Raw genomic sequence first — 15,903 nt, forward strand, 5'->3', positions numbered from 1 at the left:
CTGCCCTACATAGGAAGCCAGCTAAGACGGTTCTGTGGGATACACCGACCCCTTTACACAGGTTTTTACTCTACCGCCCGCCATACTTAAGCCATGACAGACTGTTCTGTGGGATACACCGACCCGGATACACCGACCCCTTAAAACAGGTTTTTACTGTACCGCCTGCCATACTAAGCTACGACAGACGGTTCTGTGGGAAACACCGACCTCTTTCCACATGTTTTTACTCTACCGCCCGCCATACTAAGCTATGACAGACGGTTCAGTGGGATACACCGACCCCTTTCCACAGGTTTTTAATCTACCGCCCGCCATACAAAGCCACGACAGACGGTTCTGTGGGATACACTGACCCCTTTACACAGGTTTTTAATCTCCCACCCTCAATATGAAACCACCACAGATGGTGTTGTGGGATACACAGACCCCTGGTTTTGTGAGATACACCGACCCCTTAACACAGGTTTTTAATCTACCGTCAGCCATACAGAGCCATGACAGACGGTTCTGTGGGATACACCGACCCCTTTCCACAGGTTTTTAATCCACCGCCCTCCATACAAAGCCAGCAAAGATGTTTCTTGTTGGACTTTTGTTCCTGTTTTTAGGAGCACGGCGGGGCCAATTGACATGAAGATCCCTCGCTCTCTCGTGCTTTACATAAACATTTCAGTGGCTGATTAAACAAACTCGGGGTTGGATGTTTGCATAATGCCAGAGGAACTCTGCCCTAGTGCCAAGGTTTCCTGCAGCTGGGGACAGCCAAAAAAGGCCCAGAGCAAAGAGCCAGCCATCCCCGGGGCTGGGCAGAACCAGGTGCAAAGAGCAACTCAACACGTGCGCTACAGACTGCGGCTAGGGGCCAACCTGACGGGCTTCACGGCACTACCCAGGGCAATGCCCAGCACAATACCCAGCACGTGCACTACAGACAGTAAGAGCCACCAAACAGAGGAAAAACACAACACGTAATTTACAGACACCACATAGGGGAAAACCGAATGCATGCTTTACAAACCTCACCCAGGGGAAAACACAACAGACAGCAACTAGTGGAAAACCAAACACAAGGACTACAAACTCTACGTCACCACCAAGGGGAAAAACACAACCCGTGCTTTACAGACACCACCTGTTTCAGAGACAACCTGGGGGTCAATACAACATGTGCTTAATAGACACAACCAGGGTACATTAGACATGCTTTAGACACACAACAAAGGGGGCAATCTAACATGTGTTTCCGGACACAACCAGGGTGCATTAGACATGCTTTAGACACACAACAAAGGGGGCAATCTAACATGTGTTTCTGGGCACAACCAGGGTGCATTAGACTGGCTTTATACACATAACAAAGGGGGCAATCACACGTGTTTCTGGACACAACCAGGGTGCATTATACTGGCTTTATACACACAACAAAAGGGGCAATCACACATGTGTTTCTGGACAAACCAGGGCGCATTAGACTGGCTATATACACACAACAAAGGGGGCAATCACACATGTGTTTCCGGACACAACCAGGGTGCATTAGACTGGCTTTATACACACAACAAAAGGGGCAATCTAACATGTGTTTCCGGACACAACCAGGGTGCATTAGACTGGCTTTATACACACAACAAAAGGGGCAATCTAACATGTGTTTCCGGACACAACCAGGGTGCATTAGACATGCTTTAGACACACAACAAAGGGGGCAATCTAACATGTGTTTCTGGGCACAACCAGGGTGCATTAGACTGGCTTTATACACATAACAAAGGGGGCAATCACACGTGTTTCTGGACACAACCAGGGTGCATTATACTGGCTTTATACACACAACAAAAGGGGCAATCACACATGTGTTTCTGGACAAACCAGGGCGCATTAGACTGGCTATATACACACAACAAAGGGGGCAATCTAACATGTGTTTCCGGACACAACCAGGGTGCATTAGACTGGCTTTATACACACAACAAAAGGGGCAATCACACATGTGTTTCTGGACAAACCAGGGCGCATTAGACTGGCTATATACACACAACAAAGGGGGCAATCTAACATGTGTTTCCGGACACAACCAGGGTGCATTAGACTGGCTTTATACACACAACAAAAGGGGCAATCTAACATGTGTTTCTGGACACAACCAGGGCGCATTAGACTGGCTTTATACACACAACAAAAGGGGCAATCTAACATGTGTTTCTGGACACAACCAGGGCGCATTAGACTGGCTTTCCAGGCATCACGGAGGATAAACCTAGGTCCACACTTCAACAACATGGACAAGGAATGAAAGAAACTGTAGAACTGTGAGATACACTCTTCAGTGTGCCCATGCTCCCTGCCTCTGCACATCGAGCAATCCGCTGCCTCACAGGGCACTCACGCGGCACCGCAAGAATGAAACGCCCTATGGCAGGGCATGGTCAGATAAACCTGGAGTATGGACATTCTTGTGTCCCTCGGTTCAAATCAGTAACTGAAGAATGATGGGAGAGACAATATTGCACATTTCATAGCACTGGTACCCGCTTCCCCACCCCCAGAGCTGGGCTCATGTTTACAGCCAGGGCTGTCCTAAGCCACTTGAGATCATCACAAGCCAGAAATTCCTGTGCCACTCCAGAAGAGGTGGACTATGCATGGAGCCTGGGTGGGAACCCGAGCTAGACATGCCCCAGCCCTACTGGCCTTTCTGTTCGTTTATGGGGCTTTGTATAGAACTCGTCTCACTCGGGGTCTCCTAGCACTGAAGCAGCAGCTGTATGGACCGAGCCAGGGCTCGGTGAAGAACCAGGCCTGTTTCTTGCAGATTTCAAGAGCGGAGATGTGCAGGGGTAGGCCGTTCCACGCTTTAGGAGTGAGGTAGGAGAATGCACAACCCCGGTACTGGTTCTGCTTATGCGTGGGGGTGTGCAAGTAGGAGTTTATATGGTTGTTGTGGTACGCGGGGCCAAAGATTCGTATATGTGTGTGAGGCGCTTGAAGAGTGCTGGTTTGTGGACTGGGAGCCAGTGGAGGTCTTGGAGGCGCGGGGAGATCCGAGTGTGGGAGCTTGACTGCCGAGGCTACTGGCTCTCACAAACCCCCCTGAACTCTCAATGGGTCGGTCAACCTCTCCACACAAAGGTAACCATCTGCTCAATTTTTCTAGGAAAAGTCTCCAACGCCGGAGGTTGCTCCAAAACTATTTCGAACGGACTTAAAATGACCTCAGCTGCGTGGAATCTGGACTTGTAAATGTTGTGAAGGACACGTCACGAGCCAGACAGGGAAAGGCTCCGATGCTCTTGTTTCCTGTGTGTTTCTTGTCTCCAGAGACAAAGAAAGTGCACTGTAGGATCCGACAGTGGGATCCAGTCTCATTTTAACCCCTTCATTCCTTATGGTCAGAGGCGCATCACAGGTTGATGGTGGCTTGTGTCTCTAAAATTACGCAAAGTAATATTCTAGCTCTTGCTTTAAATAAGGGAATCGGACCCCCACACCCCACACCGGGGGGAGTCTCTAAGCACCCTGCCCACCTCCACGCAACCCATCCTCCAATCCATACACCACCTGCAGCGCCCATAAAGAGTTTCAACCCCCTTGCGATTACCCCATGACAATGTATACTTTACAACTGGTGTTGGTGCCCAAGCCACATCCACCTTAACCGTAGCGTCTGTAGAGCGCCTGGTTGCTGCCATCCTGCCTCTTGGCACTAGTCCTCTTGAATGTACAACTCAGGAACTGGGAAACTGTACATCTTTGTTAGTTTACTTCTGTAATCTAGAAACGGACTATGCACTCCGACGCGTTACAAATATTGGTGATGGACTGTATCAGACAGGAGGTCTGTACCGCAAGGGGTATGTGTGGGAGAACCTGAACAGCACGTCACCGCCCCAAGGGTCCGAAGCACTATTCCGGTCTCTCCAAGGAACCCCACACCTCTTCCCTATACTATGACGTCATGTACTCAGATATTACACAAGTGCAACCCACTCTCTCCATCGACGTTTCCTCTTTTCACAATCATTGCAAAGTCTTTTACAACATCCCTTTTATTTCAGCAGTGGTGTGGTGTGGGCACTCATGACTGGAGGCAGAGAGGGCAGAAACACCTGTGGACACTCATGACTGGAGGCAGAGAGGACAGAAACACCTGTGGGCACTCATGACTGGAGGCAGAGAGGACAAACACCCGTGGGCACTCATTACTGGAGGCAGAGAGGACAGAAACACCTGTGGGCACTCATTTCTAGAGGCAGAGGACAGAAACACCTGTGGGCACTCATTTCTGGAGGCAGAGAGGACAAACACCTGTGGGCACTAATTTCTGGAGGCAGAGAGGACAAACACCCGTGGGCACTCATTTCTGGAGGCAGAGAGGACAGAAACACCTGTGGGCACTCATTTCTGGAGGCAGAGAGGACAAACACCTGTGGGCACTCATTTCTGGAGGCAGAGAGGACAAACACCCGTGGGCACTCATTACTGGAGGCAGAGAGGACAGAAACACCTGTGGGCACTCATGACTGGAGGCAGAGAGGGCAGAAACACCTGTGGGCACTCATGACTGGAGGCAGAGAGGACAGAAACACCTGTGGGCACTCATGACTGGAGGCAGAGAGGGCAGAAACACCTGTGGGCACTCATTTCTGGAGGCAGAGAGGACAAACACCTGTGGGCACTCATTACTGGAGGCAGAGAGGACAGAAACACCTGTGGGCACTCATTTCTGGAGGCAGAGGACAGAAACACCTGTGGGCACTCATTTCTGGAGGCAGAGGAAAGAAACACCTGTGGGCACTCATGACTGGAGGCAGAGAGGGCAGACACACCTGTGGGCACTCATGACTGGAGGCAGAGAGGGCAGACACCTGTGGGCACTCATGACTGGAGGCAGAGAGGACAGAAACACCTGTGGGCACTCATGACTGGAGGCAGAGAGGACAGAAACACCTGTGGGCACTCATTTCTGGAGGCAGAGAGGACAGAAACACCTGTGGGCACTCATGACTGGAGGCAGAGAGGACAGAAACACATGTGGGTACTCATGACTGGAGGCAGAGAGGATAGAAACACCTGTGGGCACTCATTTCTGGAGGCAGAGGACAGAAACACCTGTGGGCACTCATGACTGGAGGCAGAGAGGACAGAAACACCTGTGGGCACTCATTTCTGGAGGCAGAGGACAGAAACACCTGTGGGCACTCATTTCTGGAGGCAGAGGAAAGAAACACCTGTGGGCACTCATGACTGGAGGCAGAGAGGGCAGACACACCTGTGGGCACTCATGACTGGAGGCAGAGAGGGCAGACACCTGTGGGCACTCATGACTGGAGGCAGAGAGGACAGAAACACCTGTGGGCACTCATGACTGGAGGCAGAGAGGACAGAAACACCTGTGGGCACTCATTTCTGGAGGCAGAGAGGACAGAAACACCTGTGGGCACTCATGACTGGAGGCAGAGAGGACAGAAACACATGTGGGTACTCATGACTGGAGGCAGAGAGGATAGAAACACCTGTGGGCACTCATTTCTGGAGGCAGAGGACAGAAACACCTGTGGGCACTCATGACTGGAGGCAGAGAGGACAGAAACACCTGTGGGCACTCATGACTGGAGGCAGAGAGGACAGAAACACCTGTGGGCACTCATTTCTGGAGGCAGAGGACAGAAACACCTGTGGGCACTCATGACTGGAGGCAGAGAGGACAGAAACATCTGTGGGCACTCATGACTGGAGGCAGAGAGGACCGAAACACCATGAGAAAAAAATGCCTTTTGCTGCCCCAAATTCACAAGGTTCTAAATAATCCTGCAGCTTCCATTCAAATAACTGCTGGTCTGTAAGCCAGACCCTTCCCCCCCCCCCCCCAAGCCCATGCAGGCAAATAAGTGCGCCTTGATTAAGCAGGAGTCCTTGTATACCACAGCCCAACCAAACCGCATGAGGTCTTGTACATCCCTCCAAAAGACAGGTGAAGACAGACAGGTAAACTTACGGAGTCGCGCTGGAGGTAGATGAGGACTCCGGCAGCCACCTGGGCGATGAGGATCAGCAGGAGACCAGTGAAGTACTGCAAAGAAAGGAGACAGACACAGTTAGATCAGTGTCAACAGGCGGCAGACCAGGTCAGTGCCAACAGGCGGCAGACCATGCCAGTGCCAACAGGCGGCACACCAGGCTAGTGCCAACAGGCGGCACACCAGGTCAGTGCCAACAGGCAGCAGACCAGGCTAGTGCCAACAGGCGGCAGACCAGGCCAGTGCCAACAGGCGGCAGACCAGGCCAGTGCCAACAGGCGGCAGACCAGGCCAGTGCCAACAGGAGGTAGACCAGGCCAGTGCCAACAGGCGGCACACCAGGCCAGTGCCAACAGGTGGCAGACCAGGTCAGTGCCAACACGTGGCAGACCAGGCCAGTGCCAACACGTGGCAGACCAGGCCAGTGCCAACAGGAGGTAGACCAGGTCAGTGCAAACACGCGGCAGTCCTGGCCAAAGACTGACTGACCCACCCTTGCGGCGCTTCAGCAATTCCAGTAGGGCTTGTTTGCACCGGCGTGAGGGATGGAGGCGGTCAGAGCCCTTCGTTGTATCCACCCCACACTACCCAACTGAGGTAGATTCTACTCCTGGAGCATTGCGAGCTGGGTTACCAGATGGCTCCATGTCACCAGAGCACAACTTTTACAATCTTGCTCTTACTTTTTTTTTACAAATCATGTTTCAGGTGAGCTAGTCCAGCTGTTCCAGCTGAAACGACAGCAGAACAAGGCTTGCAAAGGAGCAGGGCTATCTGGTCACCCTGTGTTAAACAAAGCGTGAAATCAAAGCACACCCTCACCTCCCCAGAAAGGAATGGAACACTCCAGCTCACCCATAAACCCTCAGGAGGAGAGATGGTGGGAGCTCACCGGCTTCTAGAGCACTCCATGCGAGTGTGGGGGGGGGGGGGGGTAGAAAGTGGGCATGCTCACCATAGGGGAGGTCGCAGCAAGGAGCTAACCAGCAGCCATCTTGCTGCTTGGTTACCCAGACTCATCACTGCATGAGGAAAAGTGTTTAGAGGGTGAAGTCTGTCCAGTTCTCTCTAAACAACCCAAGGTCTCCTTTATTGGCTCTCAGTGTTCCGGCTCTGGAGTTAAACACCAAGTCTCACGGAAAATGTGTAAAACACCACCAAACTGTGTAGAACTGACAAGATCATTCACAGATATCCCAGAGGCGACAATTATTCCAAACCTCCAGAAAATATAGTGAAGGACCTGAAAACCTCTCAGGCCGGAACGAGCCAATGGGAGCCGGTTTCGGCCAGTACTCACCATTCCCAGCAGGCAGCGGATCTCATTCACGGCCCCGATACAGCCGAGGAAGCCCATCACCATGGTTACAGCACCAACGGTGATGAGGATGTAGGAGCCGGTCTTCAGCGACTCGGACGACTCCTCTGTAGGGACAAAGAGTAGAGTTAATGTCAGACCTTACAAATTGAAACCAAATTGTCACAAACCTGACTGCCTCCACCCTCCCCCCCTCAAAATATTGTACTCCAACCTCCAGTCAAGGGTAATATTTATCAGCTAAACATATTACCTCCTCTTGTGAAATTAACTGGCTTTCACATGAGTGTTTTTGACAGAATTACAGAAATCTGGAAAGAGCGAATAGTTTCAGAACCAAGGGTCTCCTTTTAGAAGAGAACTGGCCGACACCAAGAGAAATCAGGACCAGCCGACCAGTCCATCAGGACTCGTTTGGGAAATTATGTTAACATTCACCGATTGCCTGGAAAGACTTTCAAGGCCATATCCTGTGCATCGATCACTGGATCCAGTGCTTAATTTGTAAAAAAAAAAAAAAAAAAGTGCCAGGGCCCTCGTCAAGAGGTCACCGCAGCTTGCACCACCCATTGCTTCTGCCATGTTGCCAATGACCGCACCAGCAAACTACAAACCATCACACTCCTACCAGTGTGACAATTCGGACTATTTCAGTACTCCAAAGCTTATAGCATGGGCGGCAGGTAATGGTATTTTTTTTTCTATATTGAATTAATAATTAACTGTTCATCCCTAAATTAGCCGAACAGCACCACCTTGTGGCAGATTGTCGCAAGCGCCGGAGATGACAATTAAGTGCCTGGTGCTGAGCACCAGAAACCACCGGCTCAAATTAAGCACTGACAAGATCCAAGTTCTATGTGAGAATACTCTCTCAAAGGCTGGGAGTGTGAATATTACTTTCGAGCAGAAGACAATCTCTTGAGAATCTTGGCTCAGAAAAGCACAGCTTACATGTCACAACATGGCAATCCTTAGCTGTTTCTGCACTCTCTTCCGCTGGCAGCGGGCAATGCATGCTTGCTCTTATTTCTGCTTAGAAAGCTATTTCCTCTGCTTAGGCTCTCCACAGAAGTTTATGCAGATGTTTTTGTTTTGTCAACTAAATGTTTTACTATTTATGGTAGCAACCAATTGACTTTCTTTTCTGATAGAGGTTTGGATGAAACTTTGGCACCACTAAAAATGACAGATGCCTAGGACCGTAAACAAATTCTAAGAAGTACTGGTGACAACCAGAAGTGCTTTGAGGCCATGTGTGGGCTTGAAGTACTGTATAAAAGTTACAATTACAATGAAATGGCAAAGATGATGATGGATCAGAGGACCACACCAAACACCAACCTCAGACTCCTGGTATGAAATTAGGGAGTCTGGAAACTCCCTATGTAGAGAGTCATAAGACAATCAATCAATCAATCAGGAAATTCTAAGCGTGCTGCTCACCCGGGAGGGTCTCAAGGCGCTGGGGGCTGGGGGGGTAAGCAGCTCCGTGCAGTCAAAAAGCTAAGTCTTGAGGGTATTCCTGAAGTTGTTCAGGGAGGGGGCGTGTCTGATGTCGATAGCGAGCTCATTCCAGGTCTTGGCTGCGATGTAGGAGAAGGTTCTCCCACCTGTTCTGGCTCTGCGGATGCACAGGGTTTCGGCGAGGACAGCAGATTGGAGGTTTCTCTTGGGTACGTGGAAGGAGATTCTTTCGTTGAGGTATTGGGGTCCGGTGTTGTGGAGGCATTTGTAGGCGTGGGTGAGTATCTTGAAAGTGACAATCTTCTCAACGGGGAGCCAGTGGAGGTTCGATAGGTGTTGGGTGGTGTGTTTGTGTCAAGGAATGTCGAGGACGAGTCTGGCTGCGGCATGCTGTATGGTCTGTAGCTTGTGGATCAGAGACTTGTTGATCCCGGCGTAGAGGGCGATTCCGTAGTCCAGTCTGATGGTTATGAGCGCATGGATGATGGCCTTCCTTGGTTCGGGGGGATCCACTTGAAGGTCTTTCAGAGGATTCGGAAACAGCTGGAGGTGACGGCGTTGACCTGTCGGGTCATGGAGAGGGAGAAGTCGAGTATGATGCCGAGGTTTCGGACGTGGTATGTGGGGGGCTGCAGAAGGCATTAAGAACAATTAAAGCTTCAAGGGTGAACAAAAAGTGCCTCTGCTTAAGTTTAAGGTTCTTCCGTAGGTAAGATTAGGCCCGGGCTTCAAATTTCATTCCTCTCGGAAATTTGGCAGAATTTCGGTGACTCCGCCTTACTCTTGTAATGCGGAGTTCCGGCAAAATTCTGCCAATCGCTGCGTAGTGGAATTTTTTTGCCCACCAGGCTCCAGAAATGTGAGCTGGCGAACACAAATTGGTATCCCATAGCATGATATCTAGTCGCTAGGACTTCTGGTGAGATTTTCTAACTTGGGCGGTCGCGGTCGGAATCAACTAGAATCCGCGATGTACATATTTTCTCTCATTAGGGGAACTCCAAAGGATTTCACTGAGGTTTTATGTAACACAGAATTCTGTAGCGTGAAATTCTGTAAGTTCTGCCCACGCTTACATAAGATTCATTAATCTAGGTGGTAGCCCATGGCACCACGCTAAGTGGGGAGTTTCTATGGTTTCTGGGGTGGAATTATCTTCTATCACAATATGTTTCTCCCCAGTCATGTGCATGTCGCGATATCAGACTATCCTTGAATGGAAGCCGACAGGCTCGTGTGGTCAGCATACACACACGTCCTAGTTCTGTTTAGGGAAACTGTTGCCTTCAGAGGGCATCTGTTTTGACGGCCCGTAGACCCCTCTCCTGCTGCCAGAGTGGGACCCACTGGGGATTACGCACACACAATGGCTCTCTTGTGCAGCAATGCAGACAGCTGCACAAGGCACCACTCAACACATGTATCCGTGAACCCTGCACTACAGGAAAGAACAGAGCACCCAAGATGAAGGGGACACTCGCAGGAATGCCTCTCTATGAGCAGTCACTGTGTCAACAGACATGTCAGCCACATGCATATAGAGAACTACATTGATGCCTACAGAATGTGGGTGCACAATAGCAGAAGGGAAGAAACTTTGGGGTGCACAGCTGAAAACAATGTGGCGATAGCAGTGGAGAATGTTTGGAAATGAAATGAGCCAGTAGGTGACGTTTGGCTTCACTGTGAGGGAGAGGCTTGACATCACTCCTGTGGACAACAGCTTGACAGCACACCATGGACTACAGCGTGCCGTCACACGCACCGACTACAGCGTGCCGTCACACGCACCGACTACAGCGTGCCGTCACACGCACCGACTACAGCGTGCCGTCACACGCACCGACTACAGCGTGGCGTCACACCGACCGACTGCAGCGTGGCGTCACACCGACCGACTGCAGCATGGCAGTGCGCTGTGCACAATAGCATGTCACCATGCCACATATAACCATTTGATGCCACTCTGGTACAAAATAGCTTTAATTCTTACCAATACGACACAATTGTAGCCATAAACTTTGGGTGTCATGTCAGTGCAGACCAACTTGCAGTCACTTGAACAACGAATGCCATGCCACACCAGATGTTGGCTAATAATGTGATACCACAGCAGTGGAGTATAACTGCAATACACAGATGAAGACTGCCATGCCACACCAGCGGTTAATAATGTGACGTCACAACTTTGGAGTATAGCCTCCCAACACAGAAGAGGAATGCCATGCCACACCAGCGGTTAATAATGTGACGTCACAACTATGGAGTATAGCCTCCCAACACAGAAGAGGAATGCCATGCCACACCAGCAGTAAATAATGTGACGTCACAACTGTGGAGTATAGCCTCCCAACACAGAAGAGGAATGCCATGCCACACCAGTGGTTAATAATGCGACGTCACAACTGTGAAGTATAGCCTCGTAACACAGAAGAGGAATGCCATGCCACACCAGTGGTTAATAATGTGACGTCACAACTGTGGAGTATAGCCTCCCAACACAGAAGAGGAATGCCATGCCACACCAGCAGTAAATAATGTGACGTCACAACTGTGGAGTATAGCCTCCCAACACAGAAGAGGAATGCCATGCCACACCAGCAGTAAATAATGTGACGTCACAACTGTGGAGTATAGCCTCCCAACACAGAAGAGGAATGCCATGCCACACCAGTGGTTAATAATGCGACGTCACAACTGTGAAGTACAGCCTCGTAATACAGAAGAGGAATACCATGCCACACCAGCGGTTAATAATGTGACGTCACAGCAGTGGAGTGTACCCTACATACACAGATAAAGAATGGACAAATGCCACACATGTGAAAAATGAAATGACAACACCCAGTGGTGCACCACACGACTACCTGCCCATGTGCAACAATTTCGGCAAAATCTTGCAGGTCTGATCTAGGTGGAAAAACAGAAACCATCTGTCTCAAACAATACCGAGAACCCATGACCTCAATTTTTTTTAAAATTAAGTTTGTTGCCATTTCTCATTTGTTTTTCTCCGAACACCCCCATAAACCCAGACCCAGGCCTGTCAACTTTGGAAAGAATGTCATAGTTTGATGAAGGTGGGGCGGGGCTACGGATCAGCAGGACAATGGAGGGGTGGGACAAGCGAGAGGCGGGACTTCCTGCCAAGCACTTTAGATTCACCACCTCCACAAAGTTTGAGGCTGCCGCCTATTTCCTTTAGATGTTTCAGACCCCGTACCGGACACCGTCTGCACAGCGGCCCCTATCATAGCTGGAAAACTGTTCTTTGTAGGGGTTTCCAGCTCACTGTGTGCACACCGTGTGATCCGAACAAAACAGACAATGGTTCTCTGGGAGCAAGCTTCTAAGTCCAGGCTTCCTCGGCAGAAGAAACTGCACTAGCTTGAGAACAAGGTAAACCGATATTTTGTACAGTGCTCCGATACCCAAAAGGTTCATGTTCGTGCTATAGAAGACACTATAGATAAAGTAATTATACTATTTAAAATTCATCAATAAACAAAAATAAGACATTGCTTTTGTAGTGAGTGTGATTGGTGACAAAATTAAACAATGTGCATAAGTATTTAAGACAACATAGACATAAAATGTTGGCTACTTCGTCTTTCAGTGTAAGAAGCACAGACTGAAGCCAGGAGGACAGGTTTATGGACCGAGCTTCCTCCACATGAACCACTCTCAGTTGTGGTAATAGTGGGTACCCCTGTCCCCAGGAATACAGGGTGGCCCTATGTTTTGTACCGTTTCACCGGGTGATGCCGGCTTTCATCGGGTGACCATGTGAAGGGAGCCGATGTCGTGTGAGACACGGTGACACCACGATGAGAGTACCACGGTTTGCTCTATTCGTTCCACCCCACACATACCTGTGAGGGTCTGACCCCAAATGGTTTCATAGTTTTCTTAGTACTATTTTCAAGACTGTGGCTTTCTGGATTATGGGGTAGACATTTTGGTGTAGAGTCGTGGCATGTCGAAGGGACAGCAGCCCTGCACAGGTCAGTGGTGGTGCTTTTAAGTAAGACCTTGTTTTCCATTTAATGAAAGGATGCAAACTCCACCCCTCTGTAGTTTCTAAAGATTCGTACATTAAAAAAAGGAAAATAACCCTATTAGAGAGGGGTGTGTGTGAAACAGATGCAACCTGTCTGCAGAGAGCTGCGTGGACAGCCGCAGCCGGCACAGACAGATCGAATGAGACACCCAGCAACAGCTGCACGAGGTACGGGGGGCACTGCCCCCTCGGAGGAGGAGCAGCTGTGCAGTGTCTCAGGACGTGGGGGGCAGGATGAAGGGTGAGAAACAAGAGAAGCTAAATAAAGGGTAGGGTGCAGAAGAGACTTTAGGTAAAGAGTAAGGTGCAGAAAGAGGTAGGTGCACTAGAGAGCTAGATATAGCGAGAGGTGCACAAGGCACTGGATTGAGGGTGAGGTGTACAAAAGGGCTAGATAAAGAGTGAGGTGCACAAGGCACTAAATTAATGGTGAGGAGCACACGAAAGGCTACATAAAGGGTTTGGTGCAGAAGAGGCGGGATAAAGGGTGAAGTGAACAAGAGAAGCTAGCTAAATGGTGAGGTGCACAAGAGAGGCTAGATAAAGGCTAGATAAAGGGTTTGCTGCAGAAGAGGCAGGATAAAGGGTGAATTGCACACGAGAGGCTAATTAAAGGGTGAGGTGCACAAGAGAGGCTAGGGAAAGGGTGAGGTGCATGAAAGGCTAGATAAAGGGTGAGTACAAGATAGGATAAAGTGCACGAAGCAGTAGATTAAGGGTGAGGTGCACGAGGGGTCTAGGATAAAGTGCACGAAGCAGTAGATTAAGGGTGAGGTGCACGAGGGGTCTAGGATAAAGTGCACGAAGCAGTAGATTGAGGGTGAGGTGCACGAGGGGTCTAGGTGAAGGGTGAGGTTTGTTTATTTATTTTATTTAGAGAGTTTTATAAAGCGTGAGCATTACCCAAGGGTATCAGAGCGCAGTACATAAGGTTGAATGAATAGAAAAAACTAAAATAAAATGGACATAGACAAGTACAACAAAGTGAATGACATAATGAGCTGATGTCAAAATAAACATACACCATTCCATTATTATGCACTGACCCAGATTCTTCATGGTGGGTATTCTGCTGCTGCACAGAGAACATTCAGTTCCAGGTACCCAGGGGAGCAACATTAGAGAGGGGTTCGCCCTGGGGAGAGGCTCCCCAAAAGTCTATGAGAAGAATCTATTCATTAGGATCTTGTTCCCCTCTTTTTTGAAAAAGTGGGTCTATGGGTTTGAACGCACCTTAGGTGCAATGGCGTAACGAAAGTTTAAGGGGCCCCCTTGCAATGTGAACACGGAGGGGCCCCCGCTCTGGATTTTATCCTGAGTGCTCAGACTCCAGTACTGTGCTGAGGGGGCCCCCTGCAGCTGGGGCCCCCCACACCGCGGGGGATGCGGGGGCCTGTGTTAAGCCCCTGCTTAGGTGGTAAGGAGTTCCAGATCCCTGGTGCCGATCCGGAGAAGGAGCGTGTGTAGGTTTTCTGTTTTCTGAATCTAGGGGGTTCAAGCCTGAGAGAGTTTGTACTTCTGAGGTAGCAGCTGCCACCTGAGGTTCGAATCTTTTCTGCCAGGTATCTTGGTTCGTTAAAATGTAATGCTTTGTGTGCGGGGCAAGCAAATTTCAGTTGGGTTCTTGGCTTGAAGGGACGCCAGTCTAGATACCCAAGTGATGGGGTGATGTGGTCAAAGTGCCTAGTGCCTGTTACCAGTCTCGCTGCAGCATTAAGAGTCCTTTTGAGTGAAGCTGTTCTCGCTTTGGGCAGACCTGATGGAGTCGCCAATCCGTTTCCTAGTCTGGAGACGATTAAACTGCTTGTTTGAATTCTCAAGGTGGCAGAAATGGTTTCAATTTCTTCAGTAATCGGAGTTGGAAAGACACACTGCGCGTGGTAGCACGGATCTGAGCTAGCATGTTTAGATTCTTATCTTCTGTTTTTCCAAGGGATTTTGTGGAGTGAATAATAGTAGGTTTGCAGTTGAGGGCATCTAGGTGTTTGAGCCAATCTTGGATGAGTGTGGAGCGGTTTTGAGGGGAGAAAAGAATGAACTCTGTTTTAAGAGAGTTCAGCTTGAGGTTATTTTGAGATAGCCAGGACTGAGTTTTGATTAGAGTACTATTCAGTTGAATGACGCCATCTAGGGAGAATATCTTTAGGTATAGTTATGTGTCCTCTGTGTACATGTGGTATGCAGTGTTCGATTGTTTGAGGATTTCAGTTAGTGGCTGTATACATCGGTTAAAGAATATGGAGGAGATGGTTAACCCTTGAGGGACTCCGCACCTCACTGGTGAGGAGTCAGAGAATCAGTTGCAGAGTTCGATACGTTGGGAGTGATCCTGCAGGAAGGATGCGAACCATGAGAGCACCTTCCCATACATCCTCATTCAGTGTTCTAGTACTTTTAGTAGGATGTTGTGATTGACCATGTCAAATGCCCATGAGAGGTCTAGGAAGATAAGTAGGCAAGAATCGTTGCTGTCCATTAGGTGAACAATGGCCGATAGCGGTGTCCTGTTCTAAATCCGGATTGAAATTTGTTGAGTAGGTTGAATTGGTCAATATGCTGGCTCAGTTGGTTGTGAACTCATTCTTCCAGCAATTTTTCTAGAAAGAGGATGTTCGACACTGAACGAAAATTGTTCAGGATTGTAGGGTCAGCACCAACTTTTTTCAAGAGGGTCGACACTTGCCCAGTATTCGGGCAATCTGGGATACTGCCTTGTTTTAGTGATAAGTTTACCATCTTCGTTAGTATAAGTGAGAAAAGGTGCCAGAGTTCCTTTAGTGTTGTTGAGGGGTTGGTTGGTTTCATAGATTGTAAAATCTTGTAGACCTCTTCCTCTGTTAGTATTTTGAACTCTCTCCAGACAGCTTGGCTTTTTGTCTTGGAAGGGTGGTTCTTGGAAGGGTGGTTCATCATTGGCTTCACCACTTGGAATGAAGGGTCAACGACGGGATGGTGATCATAGACTAAAGTGGCTTGTGAACTGTTTGCCGGTTGTAATTTATTTTTCAATTTCTAGGATCTTTTCATTGAAAAATGAA

General features: G+C 49.2%; 1 protein-coding gene across 2 annotated transcripts in view; it reads right to left on the reverse strand.

Moving 5' to 3' along the window:
* The window catches only part of CD82 (CD82 molecule), a 200,300-nt gene that overhangs the window by 24,624 nt on the left and 159,773 nt on the right, over positions 1–15,903 (reverse strand). For both annotated transcript variants that reach the window (XM_085643451.1, XM_085643452.1), the window contains exons 4-5: positions 7,321–7,445; positions 5,999–6,073 (exon numbers count right to left, since the gene is read on the reverse strand). In XM_085643451.1, the coding sequence (XP_085499577.1) occupies positions 5,999–6,073; positions 7,321–7,445 (200 nt within the window). The remainder of the gene's footprint in view (positions 1–5,998; positions 6,074–7,320; positions 7,446–15,903) is intronic.

This window comes from Triturus cristatus, chromosome 3_1 (assembly GCF_964204655.1).
Source record: "Triturus cristatus chromosome 3_1, aTriCri1.1, whole genome shotgun sequence".
Lineage (NCBI taxonomy): Eukaryota > Metazoa > Chordata > Amphibia > Caudata > Salamandridae > Triturus > Triturus cristatus.